Source organism: Molossus molossus, unplaced genomic scaffold, assembly GCF_014108415.1.
Source record: "Molossus molossus isolate mMolMol1 unplaced genomic scaffold, mMolMol1.p scaffold_m16_p_8, whole genome shotgun sequence".
Taxonomy (NCBI): Eukaryota; Metazoa; Chordata; class Mammalia; order Chiroptera; family Molossidae; genus Molossus; species Molossus molossus.
Window position 1 is genome coordinate 41,723,254 of NW_023425402.1, and position 21,813 is coordinate 41,745,066.

General features: G+C 38.5%; 1 protein-coding gene across 1 annotated transcript; it reads left to right on the forward strand.

Annotated features, from left to right (window-relative positions):
• Nucleotides 1-1,599: 1,599 nt before the first annotated feature.
• On the forward strand, nucleotides 1,600-19,400 carry IRAK1BP1 (interleukin 1 receptor associated kinase 1 binding protein 1). The gene is made up of 4 exons (XM_036248528.1): nucleotides 1,600-1,943; nucleotides 6,996-7,061; nucleotides 18,559-18,689; nucleotides 18,793-19,400. Exons 1-4 carry the CDS (start codon nucleotides 1,629-1,631, stop codon nucleotides 19,061-19,063), a joined length of 783 nt encoding a protein of 260 aa, XP_036104421.1. The 5' UTR covers nucleotides 1,600-1,628; the 3' UTR covers nucleotides 19,064-19,400.
• Nucleotides 19,401-21,813: the final 2,413 nt, after the last annotated feature.

The following is a 21,813-nucleotide window of genomic DNA, read 5'->3' on the forward strand; positions in this document are numbered from 1 at the left end:
TCTTTCTCCCTTCCACTCTATCTAAAAAGCAATGGGAAAATATCTTCAGGTGAGGATTAATAACAACAACAAAATAGAACAATTCTTTTTACATACAGCTAACCAATTATCCCTGTACCACTTATTCATTTTCCCATTTATTTGAAATATTTTACCATTTCCTAAAAACTTATATGCACTTAAAACTTCTGCTGCTTTTTAGTTATGACATTCATTAATTCAATAATGCACTTTGGAGATCATTTGTTCTATAGTTATCATTAGGAAAAATGAATTTTCCATCAAATTCAAGAAACATTATTTTATCTTAAATTATTAAAAATATGGGGGGAGCCCTGGCCAGCTTGGCTCAGCAGTTAGAGCGTCAGCCTGTGATACAGAGAGACCCGGGTTCGGTTCCGCTAACGGTGCGTATCTGGGTTGCAGTTTGTCCCTGGCCCTGGTTGGGTCATGCGAGTGGCAACCACTTGCTGTGTCCCTTTCACGTCAATGTTTCTCTCTTTCTCTCCCTCCCTCTCTATCTGAACAAAAAAAAAAAAAAAAGGAAAAATGTCCTCGGTGAGGATAATATATATATATGAAATTTAATTAGAATATTATAATTGTTTTTAGGTGATGATAAATATAGACAATTACTTTAACCCAATAAAGGAAGGAGAGAGTACCATCCGATTTAGTTGCATTATTTTACTAGGGGAAAAAAATGGTGGAGAAGAAACTATTTGAGGGTTAGCAATAGGCTTTTTTAGGATCCTTTTGATAAAACAGTTGTCCTTTTAAATAGAATTAGTTATTCAAAAAAAAATTTTTTTTTCTTTTTTCTTCCTCATGGGACAGGAGGGCTGGGTGTTCTTCCACACTTTGTTGTAAGAAGAAAACGTACCTAAGGGTGGCCAGTGGGTGGAGAGTTGTGTAGCTCCCTTGAGAAAGGGGCACAGACAAGAGCTAAGTCGCACAGGCCAGCACCGTCCAGGCTGAACTGCTTTGATAGCACTCAGTCTCTCCGGTCCATATTCAAGGTCAGGACAATTCCAGGGGCTTCAGGAAAAATTCGAGAAACTTGAAAATCCTGCCAGAGCTTTAGCTACTGTTACTATCAGCTATCCAGGATTTTCTGTCAGCTCTCCATCTGCAAGCACTTGACAGCCACACTGCGAATGTGACGTGTATCATCACGGTGGCTTCTGAGACGCTGAAAATGCGACTCCAGGACTGAACCCCCCAAAGCAAACAGGCAGAACCGTGGCCGCGGGGTGGCCCGGTGGCACCGTCGATCAGAGCAGCCGGGGCCGAGGGAACCGAGACTCGCGTCGGAGAAACACTAGAAGAGTAACGGAGCTTCTTCCGAGGCACGCTCGGCGAGAGGCAGAGCCCACACCGGGGGGCGCGGAGAAACTGTTCTAAGATTTTTGAAGGTCATAATGGTGAAGCTGTTGAAAACTGTAACGACCCGTTTCAGCCAACGCCGTGCAAAAAAGAGGTGGCAAAACTCTCCACCGGGCGTTGCTGCCGCTCGCTACACGTCCCTCCCGGCATCCTTTGCGCCGCGCCCGAGAACGCCCCGGCGCGCTTTGGCCCCTTCGGCCGCCGTCAGCTGTGAGTTGCCTTGGTAACCCGCTGCCATTACTATGTCGATACAACAGGCCTCTCAGTCTCGGGTGTTCGTGGAACTGGTTCCCTGGACTGACCGGGGCCGGGAGAACAATCTAGTCTCTGGCGGAGAATCGCTGCCGAGCCTCCGCCGTCCCCTCTTCTCAGCCCACGTCCCAACTTCGACTCGCGAGGTGCACGTAAGCGGCAGCGCGGAGGTGTCCGCAAGCCCAGACCGGGCGCAGGTAGCGGTGCGGGTGAGCAGCACCAAGGAGGCAGCGGCCGAGGCCAAGAAGAGCGTTTGCCGCCGCCTGGACTACATCACGCAGAGCCTCCAGCAGCAGGGTCTGCAGGTGAGCGCGGCGCGGGAGGAGGCTGGAGCCGGATCGTGAAAACCAGATGGCAGAGGTTCTGGCCCCGATGGCTTCCGGAGCAGGGGTGCAGGTGTGGAGGGTCGTGAGCATCTGAGACACCTTTGTTTCAGCGGTCTCCTAGGGTGCCAGGACCTGGCCTGTCGTCTACTGGGTGAAAGTAATTATTGGCCTCAGTGACTTGTAAAATAAGAGAATGCAAATTGAGTAGGGTTTTATGTGGCGATATTTGCTGCAATAATTTTGTTTTTAACCTTGAAAAAAGGATGAACTGTTAAAACTTGAAACATTAGATGCAAATGTTGCCTACGTCATGTGCCATACATAATCACTTTTTGTTTTGATGCTGCACCTTAGAATCGGCAAGCGAAAAAGCATGGCCTACTTCCTCCCAGCCATGTAAAGCCTCGCACGGAATGGTTCTTCAGTATTTTTTACGAACTGTAATGGGTGGGGGGCGGGGACAGTTGACTTAAATTTTTTTCCCAAATTTTTTAGTTTTAAATTTTAAAAATCAAGCCATTATATTGCAGATGCCACCTATATTAAATACCCCTGATGTCCATGAAACAAATTACTAAATAAATCTAACCTTAAGCTTACTTTCAAGAAGAGAAATAAAAAAAAAATGCCTTGTTTAATCCATACAACAGCCTGGTTTGGCATGTTTTAATACTCTCATTTTCCAGATTTAAAGAGATTAAGTAATAACTAATGCTCTGAACTTCAGCCAGGGTGATAGTTGAACTCCTGTATTCCTGAAACCAAAATACAGGTTTGAACTCCTGTATTCCTGAAACCAAAATTCAGGTTGCGTCCAACTATGCCAGGTTTCTGATAATTAGAATAAAAGAAAACCAGAATCCATAAAATGGGTCAACTATCTCAATTCTTTCATTTTACAGAATAGGACTCTAAAGGCCAGAGTTGTGATTTAACCAGGATAACACTAAGTTTATAAAAGTGCTTCCAATTTATTGTTAGAAATGACATATCCCAAACAATCAATCTTGAAGAATTAAATATATTTGGACTGTGTTTACAGAGTTATTTTTAAAATCATTTGGAAAAGATGTCTCTAAATGACATCTCCTATAGTTTTATGATCACATATAGTTTCATAGATAGAGCCTAACTCTGTCATTTCCTATCATCTCCCCTGGTTGACTGGCTGACTCCCTTTTTTTTTCTTCAAGAATTAGCCCAAGTTCACCTCCTTGATATTCCTTTCCTAACTTAACAGTATTCCCTGTCATGCCACACTCCACTCCCCACTTGTAATGAAACTTAACATTCTATATTATATTTGTTGCTTTACTTGGTTCTTCTCCATATTCTAAACCTCTCTAGAGAAGAGACCATTCTGTCTCTTGTTTGCTTTGAATTCATGGATTATGCTTCATATATACCACATAGTGTATACTCAGAAAATTGTTTCTAATGAATAAAAGAAAAAAAATGAGTGAAGCATTAAATTAGGAAACAATTAGTTCAACTATATTATAGATCATATATAGTTTTATGATCACATATAGTTTCATGAGTAAAGGCATAACCCTCATTTTTTAGTGTTGTTTTCATGGAAAAATGCTTTAAAGTTCTAAGCAGTATATACTCATTCAACCATCAGACATTTATTAGGCATTACCTATCAATGTTCAATTTAAAATAGCATTTAGTAATAATATGTAATTATTTGCTTTCCGGTTTGTATGTTTCTCTCATAGGCTGTAAGCTCCAATATCTGCCTACTCCTAACTGTATATTTTTTTTCAATAAACATGTAATGGATGTCTTAAGCACGTTGCTAGGCACCACCTACATGGTCCCTTTGGGGCCGGGAACAAACTGCAACCGAGGTACGTGCCCTTAGTGGGAACCAAACCCAGGACTCTCTGGTCCGTGGGCCGATGCTCTAACCATTGAGCCAAACTGGCCAGGGCGACACGTGTCAAATCTTAAACAGTGGCTGAAGAGAAGGCATTCCAGTTTCACACTACAGTGCAGTAAGTATGTGTGTTCAGAGCACTATCCACACTTCCATATGGCTAGGGCACAGGTAGAGAAAATGGAGGGGAATCAAGAAATAAGACCGAAGAAGAGAACTGTATGAAGAACATGAAAGAAGGCCTTGTGTACAATATTGAGGAGTTCGGAAATTATTGATAATAAAAAATTCCTTACTATTGCCCTGGCCAATTTGGCTCTGCAGTAGAGCATCAGCCCATGGACCAAAGGGTCACGGGTTCAATTCTGGTCAAGGGCACATACCTTGGTTGTGGTTCAGTCCCCGGCCCTGGTCAGCATCATTCGGGAGGCAACCAATCGATGTGTCTCTCTCATGTCTATGTTTCTCTCTCTCTCTCCCACTCTATCTGAAGATAAAAATGGAAAAAAAGTATCCTCAGGTGAGGGTTTAAAAAAAAAAATCCTTACTATTGCTAGACCTTTTACAAATGTTATCTCATGTGATTCTCCCACCATATGAGACTGGTAGTTCAGTTGCTGTTTTACAGATGAGAACTCCCAGCACCACAGTGGTTATTGGCAGTAGCTTGTCCAGCATCACACAGCTAGGAAGTATCAGAATTTTAGGCTCTAGTCAAGAACTCTAACCGGAAAGCCTGTGCTCTTAACTGCTAGAGTATATTGCTGCTTTAATGTCTCGGCAGGGGATGGGTGAGGTTTTAAGATACTATTAATACTTCACACTTGTATTCCTTGCCACTTTACATTTTTATGCATACAGTCCAACTTTCATCTGCCAAAACTTGTAAGTTTTTGCCAGCTTTTCAGGATACTTCTAAATTTTCTTTTTCAGAGAGAAAAACACTAGAGTTATAAAAGGAATTCAGTACAGAAAGAGTCTTTTCAACAAAGGGTGGTTGCTGTAACAATTGAATGTCCATGTGCAAAAAATGAATCTTGACACATACCTCATACCTTTTACAAAAACATGTTCAAAATGCGCCTTAGACCTAAATGTAAAACATAAAGAAGAAAGTAAAGGACAAAAATCTATGTGATGTTGGTTTGAAGATGAGTTTTTAGCTATATTACCAAAAGCACAAGCCATGAAAAACACACATAACAAGATAAATTGGATTTTATCTAAATTAAAAACGTTTGCTTTGTTAAAAACATTGTTAAGACCCTGGCCAGGTAGGTCATTTGGTTAGAGCATAGTCCTGATACACCATGGTTGCAGATTCGATCCCTGGTCATGGTAATATAAGATGATAACATCAGAGAGATCTGAAACCATGGTATAGGGGAATTCTCTGTACTATGTTGGCAAACTTTCTGTAAATTTAAAATTATTCTTAAATAAAAAATTTATTAAAAGTAGGTTATAGGCCTGGCAGGTGTGGCTCAATTTGTTGAGCATGGTCCAATGCACCAAAAAGTCACTTGTTCAATTCCAAAGAAATAGAAGATATGTTTATGTCATAAAAGAATATTAAGTGACAGAAGTTTCATGTTAAGTGAATAAATCTGATTACAAGAAATATATAGAGTACTGTTTCATTTTATATTTATCTAGTCTAAATTTTCTACAGTGAAAAGTTATCTTTATCATAAAAATGCGTAAATATTTTCATGAGTGGCAGACATCAAAGCTATAATTGGAACTTCAGTTCAAATTTTGGGGTTAAAGCTTTTTTGAATTTTTCTAGATAATGTAAACTGCTTGAACTTAGTTTATATCTTAAAATTCAGAAGCAGCTAAGTCCCCTGTTAAAGAACATATAATTAGGTCCTGGCCAGGTAACTCAGCTGATTAGAATGCCATCCCTATACACCAAGGTTGTGGGTTTGATCCCCTGTCAAGGCACAAGAATCAACCAATGAATATATAAATAAGTCGAACAACAAATCGATGTTTCTCTCCTTCTCCCTTTTTCTGTTTTTCTAAAATCAATCAATAAATAAAATTTAAAAAGACCATATAATTAAATCATTATTGGGCATAATAATCTATATATATTTAGCATATATTTTGAAGGATACCAAAATTTTGTAAAATATAAGGTCCGCCTGTCCCCAAAGATGAGAGTTGATAAAGAGTTCATTTTAGCCCTGGCCGGTTTGGCTCAGCGGTCAGAGCGTCAGCCTGCGGTCCAGAGAGACCCGGGTTTTGTTCCCACTAAGGGCACGTACCTCAGTTGCATTTTGTCCCCGGCCCTGGTTGGTCGTGTGGGTGGCAGCCACTCGATGTGTCCCTTTCACATCGATGTTTCTCTCTCTCTCTCTCTCTCTCCCTCCCTCCCTCCCACACTATCTGAACAAAAAATGGGAAAATGTCCTTGGGTGAGGATTAAAAAAAAAAGTTCATTTTAGTAAATTTAAAAAGTCTTATGAAAAGCAAATAAGAAATTTAACATTTTTATCAAAATTGTATACTTGTATTTACCCAGAGATTCATAAAGCATTAATATTTTCTAAAAAGAAACTGGTCTGGGTTCAGTATTTTAGGAAACTTTTATATAATAATAGCATAGCATCTACATTTGCTTAGTACCTTCTCTGTGTTAAGCACTTGAAATACAACTTGTCATTAAATCCTCAAAACAATTCTAAGTACTATACTTGGTATTAACCTAATTTTATAAATGCAGAAACTAAGGCTCAAAAAAGTTGAGTAACTTGCCCACTATAGGTATTCAGTAAATTTGTATTAAATTATTTATAAATTAAATACTTTAAAAACTATTTACATTCCTATAACATTCAGAATGTTGTGTACAATAACTAATTCTTCATGTATATACCACCCTAAGTTCATACTTTTTGTACAAGCTAATACAAAAATTACTACAAGTGAAATAATGATGGAATTTTTAGCAAAAAATGTGTAGGCTTCTGAGTGTATTTTGTTACTTTAGGGAAGTTTAAAACATCAATCAAACCAGTTATTTGTGCATATTATGTCATTCTGATTTTAATAAGTTCAGGTTGCTACTTTATGTTTTAGAGTAATTCCATTTAGTAGCCAAACATTTAGTAATCATACCCTTGTACTTTCTGTTTCAGGCAGAAAATGTAACTGTGACGAAGGATTTTAGAAGAGTGGAAAATGCTTATCACATGGAAGCAGAGGTATGTACTTACCTTAGCAAATAATTGTAAACAGCATGACTTTGTGTGGACAATTTGCATTTATTTTTGTTCTTGAACTGAAATGTACAGGAAAGGTTATTTTTCTAAAAATCATTTTTGATGTTACATATCTGTGAGCTTTTAAAATAAATGTAATGATACTACTTAAGAGAAATTGTTTTGAAATGGAATAAAAATAACAAGGGGGGAAGTAGCAGTTAATTGCCACCTGAATAAAATTTTAGTAATGTTATCATTACAGAGTAAGCAGGAAACACTACAGGAGAGAAATTTCTTCTTAGATAAAAAGTAAATTAATAAAGTCGTAACAAAGGATTGAAATACTTTGTAACATTCTTTTATTTCACAATGCAATCTTACTGTGTTGTGCTAAGTTAAGAACAAAATATTAAATTAAAAAGAACAAGATATTTTTGTATACTCAATTAATGATAACACTTAGTTCTTAAGTAACTGTGTATACTTTTTACTTATCTTTAAAGAGTTTATGATCAGGATTTTATGGAATCAGAGTATGTTATAGCTGTGGTTAGGTTACAGGACTGCTTTCTGATTAGGACCATCTCGGGGTCTGTGCTTGGTCCATGCTGCTGCCTTGCCGCAGGAAACAAGAATGGGGTTAGAGTGGAATCTTATTTATCTAGTTGGAGAATCTGTGTCTTTAGAGGTGGAAATACTTCAAGAAATCACCTTGTCCCACCTTCAGGCAGGTAGTATATTATTTTTCTAATTTTATTTTTTTTTTTTTTTTTTTTTTTTTTTTTTTAATCCTCACCCGAGGACATTTTTCCATCTTTTGTTCAGGTAGAGTGGGAGGGAGAGAGAGGAACAGAGAGAGAGAGAGAAACATCGATGTGAAAGGGACACATCGAGTGGCTGCCACCCGCACAACCGACCAGGGCCGGGGACAAACTGCAACCAAGGTACGCGCCCTTAGCGGGAACCGAACCCGGGTCTCTCAGGACCGCAGGCCGACGCTCTAACCGCTGAGCCAAACCGGCCAGGGCTATTTTTCTAATTTTAAAGGTATGACATGCTCAGATATCTTAGGCTCAGACTTCTCCAAGATCATATTACAAAAAATTAGAATGGAATGGCTATTAGAATCCTGGCTCTTTACTTCTGTGAGAGTAATTTCCACAGTACACTTCTGCCCCAATAATTATGCTAGCAGTTTTGTGATTTCTCCACTTAAAATTTAACTCTCTCAGGGAATTTAAAAATTACTCATGATGTTTTTAGGGATCCATTTAATAAAAGTTATTTTGTACTAGACTAGTGGGAACCTAAAAAAAATACCTTTCAAAACAGGATGAAGAGCAGTCTGGTAAGATTCCATATTATAGAGGTCAAAAGCTGGAAGTTGTTCTAGCACTCCTCCAGCAGTTACTACCAGTTAGTTGCAGTGAACATAGACAGGTTCAATTTATCTTGGTTAATGGGATTTATTGTGAGGGGACATCAGGAAATAAAGGGGAAAAGGAACAGTTCCAGCAAACACACAGCCAGGCTTCATGGTAAACTGGAATGTTTTTCAGACTGAGTTGTTGTAAGGTCTGACCCTCCAGGTACAGAAAATACATTAGAGCTACTTGTTTTATTGTAAGACATGACTAAATGGGGACTTGGCTAAACTCTGTTCATCTTCCTTCTGCTATACTTACCTTTTTAATGTCTTGTATTCAAATTTCTTAATAGAGAATCTGATTATATTTTGTATAGGGCTTCCTGGTACACAGAATTCATACCATACAATCCAGTATATGATTGCTGTTAGGTCAGCATTAGCAGTCAGAGGAGACCAGGATGGTGGGCTTACGAGTTAAAGAACAATGTCTGGCTTTATGGCTGTGGATGTAGTGAACACTAATACCCAATGTTTTACATATACCAATATTTTCATGGACAGTTAAATATATAGAGTAAGTTTAGATGGTAGAGCAATACTTTTTATGTCATTTCTGAAATATTCATCCTGAAAGGCACTTTTAAGATTCTTTTTGTTTGTTTGTTTGTTTTTTATCCTCACCCGAGGACATTTTTCCATATTTTTGTTCAGATAGAGTGGGAGGGGGGGGAGAGAGAGAGAGAGAGAGAAGCATCGACATGAAAGGGACACATCGAGTGGTTGCCACCCACACGATGGGGACAAACTGCAACTGAGGTACGTGCCCTTAGCGGGAACCGAACCCGGGTCTCTCCGGACCGCAGGCCGACGCTCTAACCGCTGAGCCAAACCGGCCAGGGCTAAGATTCTTTATCTAAACTTCCACTTACCATGCTGCTGCTGCTTATTACAAAGATAAGAATAAGTTAGAAATTATTATTATTATTATTATTTTAAATACAATCTTTTTTTTTCTTTATTGATTTTAGAGAGCGAGAAGGGAAAGGGAGGGAGGGAGAGAGAGAGAGAAAGAGAGAGAGAGAGAGAAACATCAATGAGAGAGAACATTGATTGGCTGCCTCCTGCATGACCCCCACTGGGGATTTGACCCACAACGAGGGCATGTGCCCTGACTGGGAATTGAACCAGTGACCTCTTGGTGCATGGGTTGATGCTCAAACACTGAGCCACACTAGCTGGGTGAAAGTTAGAAATTATTTAAGTGACTTCTTTACAGGTGGATGAGTGGTGGTTATGTGTAGAGAGGGGATTTGGATGAAAACCTTGGCTTTGTAGTTCCTATATTTCTACTCATTCCACTTCTCATGTTGTTTTATCATAATCTCAATGTTAGAAGGGATTTTAAAAGCCTGGGATATAATAGACATTAATAAATGTCTTCTGAATAGAAAAAGTAGTATACTTGTTACTGGAAAGCCCCAAGTTGGAAGGGGGTAGGGGGGGCTCCTCCCCTCCTCAGCTCTTGTCAGTATTGTGAAAAGTAATTCAGACGAGTGACAGAAAGCAGCGTTGAAGCAAAGCAAGTGCATTTATTAAAAATACACTTAGGCCCTGGCCGGTTTGGCTCAGCGGTTAGAGCGTCGGCCTGCGGTCTGGAGAGACCCGGGTTCGGTTCCGCTAGGGGCACGTACTTCGGTTGCAGTTTGTCCCCGGCCCTGGTTGGTCGTGCGGGTGGCAGCCACTCGAGGTGTCCCTTCACGTCGATGTTTCTCTCTCTCTCTCCCTCCCACTCTATCTGTACAAAAAATGGAAAAATATCCTCGGGTGAGGATAAAAAAAAAATAAAATAAAATAAAAATACACTTAGCATAAAGCACAAGTGGGCAACTCAGCTAATCTGACTGTGCCTCCTGGTGGAGGCTCAAGAGATTGTATACCCTTCCTCCTATAGGTTTCATAGCTCCCCTGTTGGATATCTTGGTAACAGACTGGGTTTCAGAGTCCCCCTCTACATTGTTTGTGACTTATCTTGGAATGTTTGTACATACATTTGTTCATCTTGTTTGGCAAGATGCCCCATCTTAAAGAATACATTTTAAGCCCTGGCCAGTTTGGCTCAGCGGTTAAAGCGTCGGCCTGCAGTCCGGAGAGACCCGGGTTCGGTTCCCGCTAAGGGCACGTACTTCGGTTGCGGTTTGTCCCCGGCCCTGGTTGGTTGTGCGGGTGGCAGCCACTCGATGTGTCCCTTCACGTCGATGTTTCTCTCTCTCTCTCTTCCTCTCTCTCCCTCCCACTCTATCCGTACAAAAAATGGAAAAATGTCCTCGGGTGAGGATAAAAAAAAAAAGAATACATTTTAAGAAATTTGAAATTGTGTACTAAAATAAGAATATGTGCATGTTATATCAGATTCTACCTGAAATGTGTAGTGAAAAATAAACACCTAAATTAGGGAACAATCTAAGCTGCTATAACAAATAAATCCCCCAAAACAGTGGCTTAAACAAGATATGAATTTGTCTCATTTTTAACAGTCAGAGGCAGGCAGGCAGTCAGTGATAGTGAGTCACCTCTGCAACTTGAACCACAGCTTTGTATCTGTATCCAAGGTGGTTATACAATTCCCACCATCATACTATGTTTGTAGTAGGAAAGGAGAAAAGAAAGAGGAGCAGAAACCCATTCCTTTTAACAGTTTGACCCATCACTGCTGCTTACTTTTCTTTAGCCAGCACTTAGCCACAATTAGCTGCAAGGGAGACTTAGAAATATAGTCAGGTGTCAATGCCAAGCTAAAACTTGTAAGTTCTATCATTAAAGAAAAAAGGGAATGAGTATTGGTACCTGTATTAGTATACTTGGGATGCCATAACAAAATACCACAGACTGGTGACTTAACAACAGAAATTTATTTTCTCTTGGTTCTGGAGGCTAGAAGTCTGAGAACAGGGTTACAGCGGAGTTGGTTTCTGGCGAGAGCTCTTGTCCTGGCTTACAGATGGCTACCTTCTTGCTGTGTCCTTACATGGTGAATGTAAGCAAGCTCTCTGGGGTATCTCTTCTTATATAGATTCTAATCCAATTGCATCAGAGCACAGCCCTATGACTGCTTCTAGCCTAATTGCCTCCAGAAAGGCCCAAACATTGGGATTTGGAGCTTCAACATATGAATTTTGGGGAGATACAAACATTTAGTCCATAGCAGTACACCAGTTAGGGTTCTTTATCAAACCAACTCATTCAGGAATTGGACCTACAATCTTGGTTTCTCTGGCTCCATGTCATACCAAATCATAGAGCTCTTGGTCATATAGACCCATAATAAATAAATAAATAACCCTGGCCGGTTTGGCTCAGCGGTTAGAGCGTCGGCCTGTGGTCCCTAGAGACCGGGGTTTGGTTCCCGCTAAGGGCACGTTCCTCTGTTGCAGTTTGTCCCCGGCCCTGGTTGGTCGTGCGGGTGGCAGCCACTCGATGTGTCCCTTTCACATCGATGTTTCTCTCTCTCTCTCTCTCTCTCTCTCTCCCCCTCCCTCCCTCCCTCCCACTCTATCTGAACAAAATACCAAAAAAAAAAGGTCCTCGGACGAAGATAAATAAATAAATAAATAAACAAACAAACAAACAAACAAACTTAATATATCTCTAGATCAACCTATATTCTAGGTTGGAAAACGTTGGAAGTCCTACATTGCATATATGTGTCACTGGTAGCAAAGAAGGACAGAATATATGTGTGTCAAATGTTATATTGTATTAAGGAAATTTGTGGCATCTTTAACCCAAATTCAAGTCAAATTTTACTTTATTATTTTCAGAAATGGCCATCATGCAGTCCAATTTTTTCTTATGAACATTCAACTCTCTTATTATTTCAATCTATTGGATAAAAAACAGAATGTGAAGAGTTTAGTAACGCTTATTAGTGAAATTTTTATTATTTTTGTTTTTAGATAGAAATTATAGTAGACAATAATTTTTTTAAATTAAGTTGATTTCAAGAGCACATGATTTCAAGAGCAGTTGATTTCAAAACTGCTTTTGTTGACACTTAGAACCTGTTATACTCAGTCACTTTAAACTGTATGTAGAGAAATCATTTGCATGCTCAAATTTAGTTACCATCCAAATTTCATGGAGGTGCTGTAAATCTTGCCATGTTTCATTACATGTGAGGTTGCAAGTCCAGGAACCAAATGGATCCAAGAGGAGAAGCTTCCATCTCGACCTCCTCTTTAAAACAAAACAAAAAACTGTCTTCTTCAGGAATTAGTTATAGATAAAAATATAGCAGTGAAAGAACGAGAATTTTCATATTTAAACCATATAGATGAAGCAAAGTATGATATTGTCAGTATTTCCTATTGGAGGAAGCCTATAGGCATTTTTGGAGCTTTGAGTTTTAACCAGGAAAGAAATGCAAATTTGGAAGCTACTAGAGCAGTGGTTCTCAACCTTCCTAATGCCACAACCCTTTAATACAGTTTCTCATGTTGTGGTGACCCCCAACCATAAAATTATTTTTGTTGCTACTTCATAACTGTAATTTTGCTACTATTATGAATTGCCATCAGAAATATGTGTTTTCCAATGGTCTTAGGCGACCCCTGTGAAAGGGGTCATGACCCACAGGTTGAGAATTCACTGTATTAGAGGTTAAAAACTGGCAACGTTGGGAGGCTGAGAAGGCTGATTTTGACCAACAGAAAAATTTAGCATGCACAATGTTTTAAAAAAACACACACTATAAGACATCTTCAAATAATGTAAGCAAGAAGAGAGCAGAGTGAAATATTTTGTGTTGAGAAACAAAAAACCAACCTAGATTTTTTATCCTTCAAACGTGAAAGAGAAATAAATACTTTCTCAGACAAATAAAATAAAATAAATTGAGGAAATTTGTTGTCCTTAGGCTTGCCTACCAACAAATGTTAAGAGAAGGTCTTTAGATAGAAGGAAAATAATATAGATCAGAAATCTAGATCTACATAAAGAAAGGAAGAACATCAAAGAAGGAATAAATGAAGGTGAAATAAAACTTTTATTTTTCTTGTTCTTAATTTAACAGATGACAGTTTGTTCAAAGTAATACCAACAGTGTATTCAGTTGGGTATGTTTATGTATATTTCTTTTTTTTTTCTTAATATGTTTTTATTGGTTTTTTTAGAGAGAGAGGAAGGGAGAGGAAGAAATAGAAACATTGATCGGCTACCTCCTGCATGCCCCCTACTGGGAATTGAGCCTGTAACCCGGGCATGTACCCTGACCAGGAATCAAACTGGGACCTCTCAGTCCATGGGACAACTATATTTCTTATAGATATATACTTATATATGATAAAATATGTAAGTGAAATGAATAACAGTAGTGATGCAAGAGATAAGAGGGAGGAATTAGGGTTTATTTATCATTTATTATTATAAGGTACTCAAAATACCCAAGAAGTGGTACAGTGATATTTAAAAGTGGACTTGTATTAGTTAGTATATTGCAAACTTTTGAGCAACCACTAAAAATGTTTGTTTAAAAAAAGACATATTACTGATGTACTAAGAAAAGAGAGAAAAGGGAATCATAAGATGCTCAATTAAAATCACAAAAGGCAGAAAGAGTAGAAGACAAAACTAGTAAAAAGAAAAACAAAGGTAACAAAAGAAAACAGTAAGGAATATGGTGGATATTAGTCCAACTATCAGTAATATGTTGAACATCAGTGGTTTAAATGCACCAATTAAAAGACAGAGATTGTCAGAGTGAATCAGAAAACAAGAACCAGCCCTGGCTGGTTTGGCTCAGTGGTTAGAGCATCAACCTGTGGACCAATGAGTCTCGGGTTTGGTTCCCACTAAGGGGCACGTACCTCGGTTGCAGTTTGTCCCCAGCCCTGGTCAGGGTGTGTGGGAGGCAACAAGTTGATGTGTCCATCTCACGTCGATGTTTCTCTCTCTCTCTCCCTCCCTCCCACTCTATCTGAAGATAAATAGAAAAATATCCTTGGGTGAGGATTAAAAAAGAAAAACAAGAACCAATTATATGTTGTCTTATAAGAAATCTACTTTAAATATAAAAACATATATATATTCAAAGTAAATGCATGGAGAAAAATATACCGTGCTAACACTAATCAAAAGAAAGCAAGAGTCACTATATTAATGTCAGACAGAGTAGACTTCATAGTAAGGAAAGTTATCAGGGATAAAGATGGCATTACATATGATAAAGGGGCAGTTCTCCAAAGACATAAAAACAAAAAAAAAAGGAAAAATGTCCTCGGGTGATGATTAAAAACAAAAAACAAAAAAAAAAACCTTCATGTGTATTCACCTAACAACACAGTATCAAACTATATGAGGCAAAAATGGATAGAACTATAAGGAGAAATAGATGAATCCGTTATCATAGTTGGAGACTCCAACCCATCCTCTATCAGAAATGTACAGATCCAAGAGGCAGAAAACCAACAGGGACATGGCTGAATTAAACAATACCATAAATTGTCTGGATATACTGGACATCTATAGGCTGCTTTCTCCAAAAACAGCACAAATCTTCTCAAGCTCTTATGGAAAATTCACCAAGATAGAACTAAAACATATTCTAGGCCTAAATTTGTACCTTAACAAATTTAAAAGGGTACAAATCATACAATGTCTGCTCTCAGACCACAGTGGAATTAAACTAGAAATCAATAACAGATAGATCATTGGAAAATACATGGAGTTTAAACAACACCCTTCTAAAATAACAGATGGATCAAAGAAGAAATCTCAAGAGAAATTTAAAAGTATTTGGAACTAACACCATATTGTTTTCCATAGAGGCTGCACCAGTCTGCATTCCCACCAGCAGTGTACTAGAGTCCCCACACCCTCCACACCCTCACCAACACTTGTTGTTTGATGATTTGTTGACGGCGGCCATTCTGACAGGTGTGAGGTGATACCTCATTGTTGTTTTAATTTGCATCTCTCTGATGATTAGTGATGTTGAGCATTTCTTCATATGTCTCTTGGCCATTTGTATGTCCTGTTTGGTGGAGAGGTGTCTATTTAGTTCCTCTGCCCATTTTTTAATTGGGTTCTTTGTCTTCCTTTTGTTGAGCTGTATGAGCACTCTATATATATTGGAAATTAACCCCTTATCTGATGTATTTTTGTCAATTATGCTCTCCGTGGAAGTGGGTTGCCTTTCCATTTGGGTGGTGGTTTCTTTTGCTGTGCAGAAGCTTTTGAGTTTGATGTAGTCCCATGTGTTCATTTTTTCCTGTGTTTCTGTTGCCTTAGGTGATGTATCAGTGAAAATTCTGCTACATATGATGTCTGAAATTTTGTTGCCTACATTTTCTTCTAGGATTTTAATGGATTCATGAGTCACGTTTAAGTCTTTTATCCATTTTAATCCTCACCTGAGGGTATTTTTCCATTTTTTGTACAGATAGAATGGGAGGGAGAGAGAGGAAGGGAGAGAGAGAGAGAAACATCGATGTGAAGGGACACATCGAGTGGCTGCCACCCGCACGACCAACCAGGGCCGGGGACAAACTGCAACTGAAGTACATGCCCTTAGCGGGAACCGAACCCGGGTCTCTCCGGACCGCAGGCCGACACTCTAACCGCTGAGCCAAACTGGCCAGGGCAAGTCTTTTATCCATTTTGAGTTTATTTTTTGTGTATGGTGTAAGTTGATGGTCTAGTTTCATTTTTTTGCATGTAGCTGTCCAATTTTCCCAACACCACTTATTAAAAAGGCTGTGTCTTTACTCCACTGTATGCTCTTACCCCCTTTGTCAAATATTAATTGAGCATAAGCCACTATGGAAAACACTATGGTGTTATCTCAAAAAATTGAACTACCATTTGACCCAGTGATCCCACTTCTAGGAATGTACCCAAAGAAGCCTCGAACACCAATCAGAAAGAATTTATGTACCCACATGTTCATAGCAGCACTATTTACAATAGCTAAGATCTGGAAAAAGCCCAAATGTCCATCAGTAGACGAATGGATAAAAAAGTGGTGGTACAATGGAATACTATGCAGCTGTAAGAAAGAAAGATCTCTTATCCTTTGAGACGACATGGAGGGACCTAGACAGTATTATCCTAAGCAAAACAAGCCAAGCAGAGAAAGACAAATATCACATGATCTCACTTATTTGTGGAATATAATGAACATAACAGTCTAAGGAACAGGGTAGTCCCAGAGACGTGGAAATGGGGTACAGACTGAAAATCCCCAGAAGAGGGACTTGGGGGGGAAGAGATAAACCACAGAACTTATATGCATGTATGCATGAACAGTGGACATGAACAACAAAGCTGGGGACAGGGTGGGGAGGGTGGGGGAAGAGTGTATCAGTGGGGGAAAAAGGAGAAACATCTGTAACAAAAATAAATAAATAAAAAATAAAAGTATTTGGAACTAAATTAAAATAAAAATACAATTTCTTAAAATTTGTGGGATGCAGAGAAAGCAGTGCTTAGAATAAAATTTTAGCATTGAGTGCATATATTAAGAAAACTCTAAAATCAACAACCCTACGTTTTCAGCTTAAGAAACTGGAAAAAGAACAGAAAATTAAATACAAAGTAAGCAGAAGAAAATAAGCATTAGAGCAGAAATCAGTGAAACTGAAAACAGGAAATCAATAGAAATAATCAATGAAACCAAAAGCTAGTTCTTTGAAAAGATTAATAAATGTCTAGACAAGTTAGCTCAGAGAGAGAGAGAGAGAACATGAAAGAGAGCAAGAACTGATAAATTACTAATACCAGACCTGAAAAGGGAGACAACACTACAGATCCTATGAAAATACAGGATAAGAAAACTACAGACCAATATGTCTCATGAACACAGAGGCAAAAATCTTCAACAAAATATCATTTCCTGTATACCTGCAATGAAGAAATAGAATTTGAAACTGAAATTAAAAACACAATTCTTCATAGCACCCAAAAATATGACAGAGATAAATGTGAAATTAAAGAAAACCTCAATAGATGGAGAAACATATCCTGTTAGTGATTTGGAAGTCTCAGTATCATCAAGATATCAGTTCTTCTGTAATCTACTATATATAGATTCAGTGCAATCCCAGTCAAAATCCCAGTCAGCTTTTTAAAAGAACAGAAATTGACAAAATGATTATAAAATACTTATTGAAACCAGACAGAACATTAGTCTTCCCTAGATAACATTTATGATTAAAGGCAACTGTTCTGCATTGTATAAGATGATGACTTGGAAGGTCACCTCACCCCTCTTTTTCTTTGCTACTCCAGCCTACTTTCCAGTACCTGCACTTTTTTGTTTTACATATTAAGCTTGTGTAAAATTTCCTTAAAAGAAAGGTTTAGTCTGCTTCTATAAAAAGGTTTTTAAGACTGCAGTTTTAAAGTATTATTATTATTATTATTATTATTATTATTATTATTTTAATCCTCACCCAAGGACATTTTTGCATTTGTCTTCAGATAGAGAGAGAGAGAAACATCGACGTGAGAAAGACATCAACTGGCCACCACCCACACCCCAACCGGGGCTGGGGACAAAATGCAACCAAAGTACGTGCCCCCAGTGGGAACCAAACCCGGGTCCCTCAGGTACACAGGCTGACACTCCAACCTCTGAGCCAAACCGGCCAGGGCAACGTATTATTGAATATAAGGACTGTTCCCACATATTTAAAGGCAAAGGACATAATGAAATAGATGAGTTTCCACATATAGATCTGAAAGTAAATACTGAAGAAGAAACAAACCTCATTGACAGCAGTGAAATAAGCTGATAGCATAGAGTTGACTACGGAGTCATGAAAAATTTATCAGGGTTAGAATTCAGCCAAATGAAGATGAAGGGGAAAACCTCCAATTTTCTTTCATAAAAAAGTCCCTGACTGGTTTAAAATGTATTTTAAAATATTCAAGTTAATATTAGGTAAATTATAAAATTCATAAGCAAAAATAAATTTAATAAAATAATTTAGTTGTAAGTCTTAGGCTTTTCATATCTGTTACATACTGTAAAATGACTTTATTATGACTTTACTTTTTAAACTCACATTTAGAGAAAATTTTGAAATAATGTATTAGGCATGAAAATAATTTCAAGTGTCATTTCATTTACAGGTCTGCATTACATTTACTGAATTTGGAAAAATGCAAAATATGTGTAACTTTCTTGTTGAAAAGCTAGATAGCTCAGTTGTCATCAGCCAACCCCAGTTCTATCATACTCCAGGTTCTGTTGAGAATCTTCGGTAAGTTAAGTACATCTTTAACTAAATTATCAATTAATTAAAACTATTGAGTGTTACAGTTCCTTGCATGTCATATTAATAATCTCTGCATTTAATTCCCAAGACGGCAAGCCTGTCTCGTTGCTGTTGAGAATGCGTGGCGCAAAGCTCAAGAAGTCTGTAACCTTGTTGGCCAAACTCTAGGAAAACCTTTATTAATCAAAGAAGAAGAAACAAAAGAATGGGAAGGCCAAATAGATGATCACCAGTCATCCAAACTCTCAAGTTCATTAACTGTACAACAAAAAATCAGAAGTGCAACAATACATGCTGCTTCAAAAGTGTTCATAACTTTTGAAGTAAAAGGGAAAGAGAAGAAGAAAAAACATCTCTGAAATTACAAAATATATTGTGTTTTTGTATCTTTTTGTCTATTTTTATACTTTTTATAATGTTTGCTTTTGTATAGTATATAAAGTGTTTCTCCCCAAAATCTGTGAATCCTTAAATAGAATCCCACAGAATACTTATGTTTACTTTGTTTTTAAAATCTTACTGTGGGAAATATTCTTTGGAAATAAATATATTACATGCATACCTATATACTGAATTTATATTAGTGCATGTGTAGTAACTTTTATATTTCTACTATAGGAAGAAATATTGACACAGCTATTAGCATGATTGCTAACATTAATAGAAAGAATGAAGAGCAAAACAAAATTTTTGATAAAAGGGTAAGGAAGTATATTATGAAAACATTTTGATGCCAGAAATAAAAGATAATATATGCATCAGACCCTCTTCACCAGGGCTTCTGTGATTATACCAGCACTCTCCAATACAACTATAATGCAAGTCACCTAAGTAATTTAAATGTTCTTAATAGACACATTTTAAAAAGTAAAAAAAAAAGCCCTGGCCAGTTTGGCTCAGCGGTTAGAGCGTCGGCCTGCGGTCCGGAGAGACCCGGGTTCGGTTCCTGCTAAGGGCACATACTTCGGTTGCAGTTTGTCCCCGGCCCTGGTTGGTCGTGCGGGTGGCAGCCACTCGATGTGTCCCTTCACGTCGATGTTTCTCTCTCTCTCTCCCTTCCTCTCTCTCCCTCCCACTCTATCTGTACAAAAAATGGAAAAATATCCTCGGGTGAGGATAAAAAAAAAAAGTAAAAATAAAAAGTTGAAACTAGTTTTAATATTTTATTTTACAGAGTATATCCAAAATATTATTTCATTATGTAATCAATATTTTTAAAATAAGATATTTTATATTCATTTTTATATTAAGTCTTCAAAATCCAGTGTATATCTTATAGCACATATCAATTCAGATGGTAAATTTTCATCAGAAATACTTGATCTGTATTTAAGTTTCCTAAAATTTAGTAGAAACAATAGATTCACACACCCAAGTTGTTCCAAATATGCTTAAAAGATATAGTAACTAAATCAACTATCCATTTTTTTTTCTTTTCTTTTTTTTTATTAGTGAGAGGGAGGGAGGGAGGAAGAGAGCGAAACATCAATGTTAGAGAGACACATCAACTGGCTGCCACCCACACGACCCCAACCGGGGCTGGGGCCAACTGCAACTGAGGTACATGCCCTTAGTGGGAACCGAACCCCAGTCTCTCTAGACCGCAGGCCAATGCTCTAACCGCTGAGCCAAACCGGCCAGGGCTCAACTAACCATTTTTAATTAAAATTTTAAAAAATTTAAAATTCATGGGGAGGAGGGTGTCAATGGGGGGGGGGGGGGAACATATGTAACAAAAATAAATAAAAAAAACAAAAAAATTTAAAATTCAATGCCTTGGTTGTATTAGCCACATTTCAAGTACTCTGAAGCCATAAGTGGCTAATGGCTACCATGTTGAACAGTGCAGGGTTATACACTGAAATAATACTTAAGGCTATTTGAAATGTAACCATGTACATGTCATTGCTGTTGCATTACACGTTATATTCCTAGGCTTTCCATTCCCCAGCATACAACTTAGGTCCTAGGGTTTTTCCTTTGACATATCTTGATACTTAATGTACCAATATTTCTTTCCTACAACATATTCCAGTATATAGTTTCCATTCCCACCTTTCTTAAGTTGCACTGGAAGTTTTATCCCTCTCTTCTGTAATGTCTTCAGCAGGAGGAAGCTAACTGTGGAAGCTAAGATGAAAAGTTTTATAATCTGACACCACTATGTTCAAATCCTGACTTTACTCCTAGAGTGTAAGCTCCTTTAGAATGGAGTTCTTATCTGTCCTGTTCACAGCTGCATTCTCAGGCCCAGCACGGTAGCAGGACCAATGCAGAGTAAGCTCTCAAATCTCTGCTGAGCAATCTGACCAGTTGTCTAAACTTGGCAAGGCACTTTAATCTCTTTAGGCTTCTCTTTCCTCACCAATGAAATAAAACTACTACTACTACTGTAAGATTAAAGTTGATAAAATATAAGACCATGAAAATAATGCCTAGCACATGCCGCGACCTGCATGGCTAGTTGAACCAGACCTGAGGAGGGGTGACAGGAGACTAAGAAAAATACAGAGACTAAAAAAGACACAGAGACATTCTAGAGAGAAAAACGGGCCAGCTGGGACACTGCTCTCTGATGGAGAAACAGTGACTCCGAGCTAGCTCAGCCAGTTTATTATATAGCCAATTGAAAGGGGGGAGGGAGGAGTAGTTCAAAAGCTTCATTGTTCTCAAACACCAAATGTTTCCCTCGGCCTCAGCTCAAGGTCCAGACTGTCAATACATTCCTGCCCACCTGTGTGGGCCTTGCCTGCACACGGGAAGAACAAGAGATCTTGGCAGAATGTTCCTGTGTAGACCTTGCAAGCACGCAGGCTCAACAAGTGGCCTTGGGACGAAAGGCTCCTGGGGGAGACGGTGCGAACACCACAGGGCTTTGTCCCTTGTTTTGGAAACTCCTGGGCGAGTCCATGCAAACACCATAGGGACACGAGGCCTTGGCTCAACCGCCCTCCACATCTCCTCCTTTTTTGTTTTTTAAATCTTCCCCCCTTTTTCGGCTTTTTCTTTATTTTTTCAAATCTTCCCCTTTTCTGTCTTTAAATTTATGCGGTGAACATCTATTTGGACTCTTCTGAGTTGGGTTTGGAAGATCTGACAGCTGACTGAC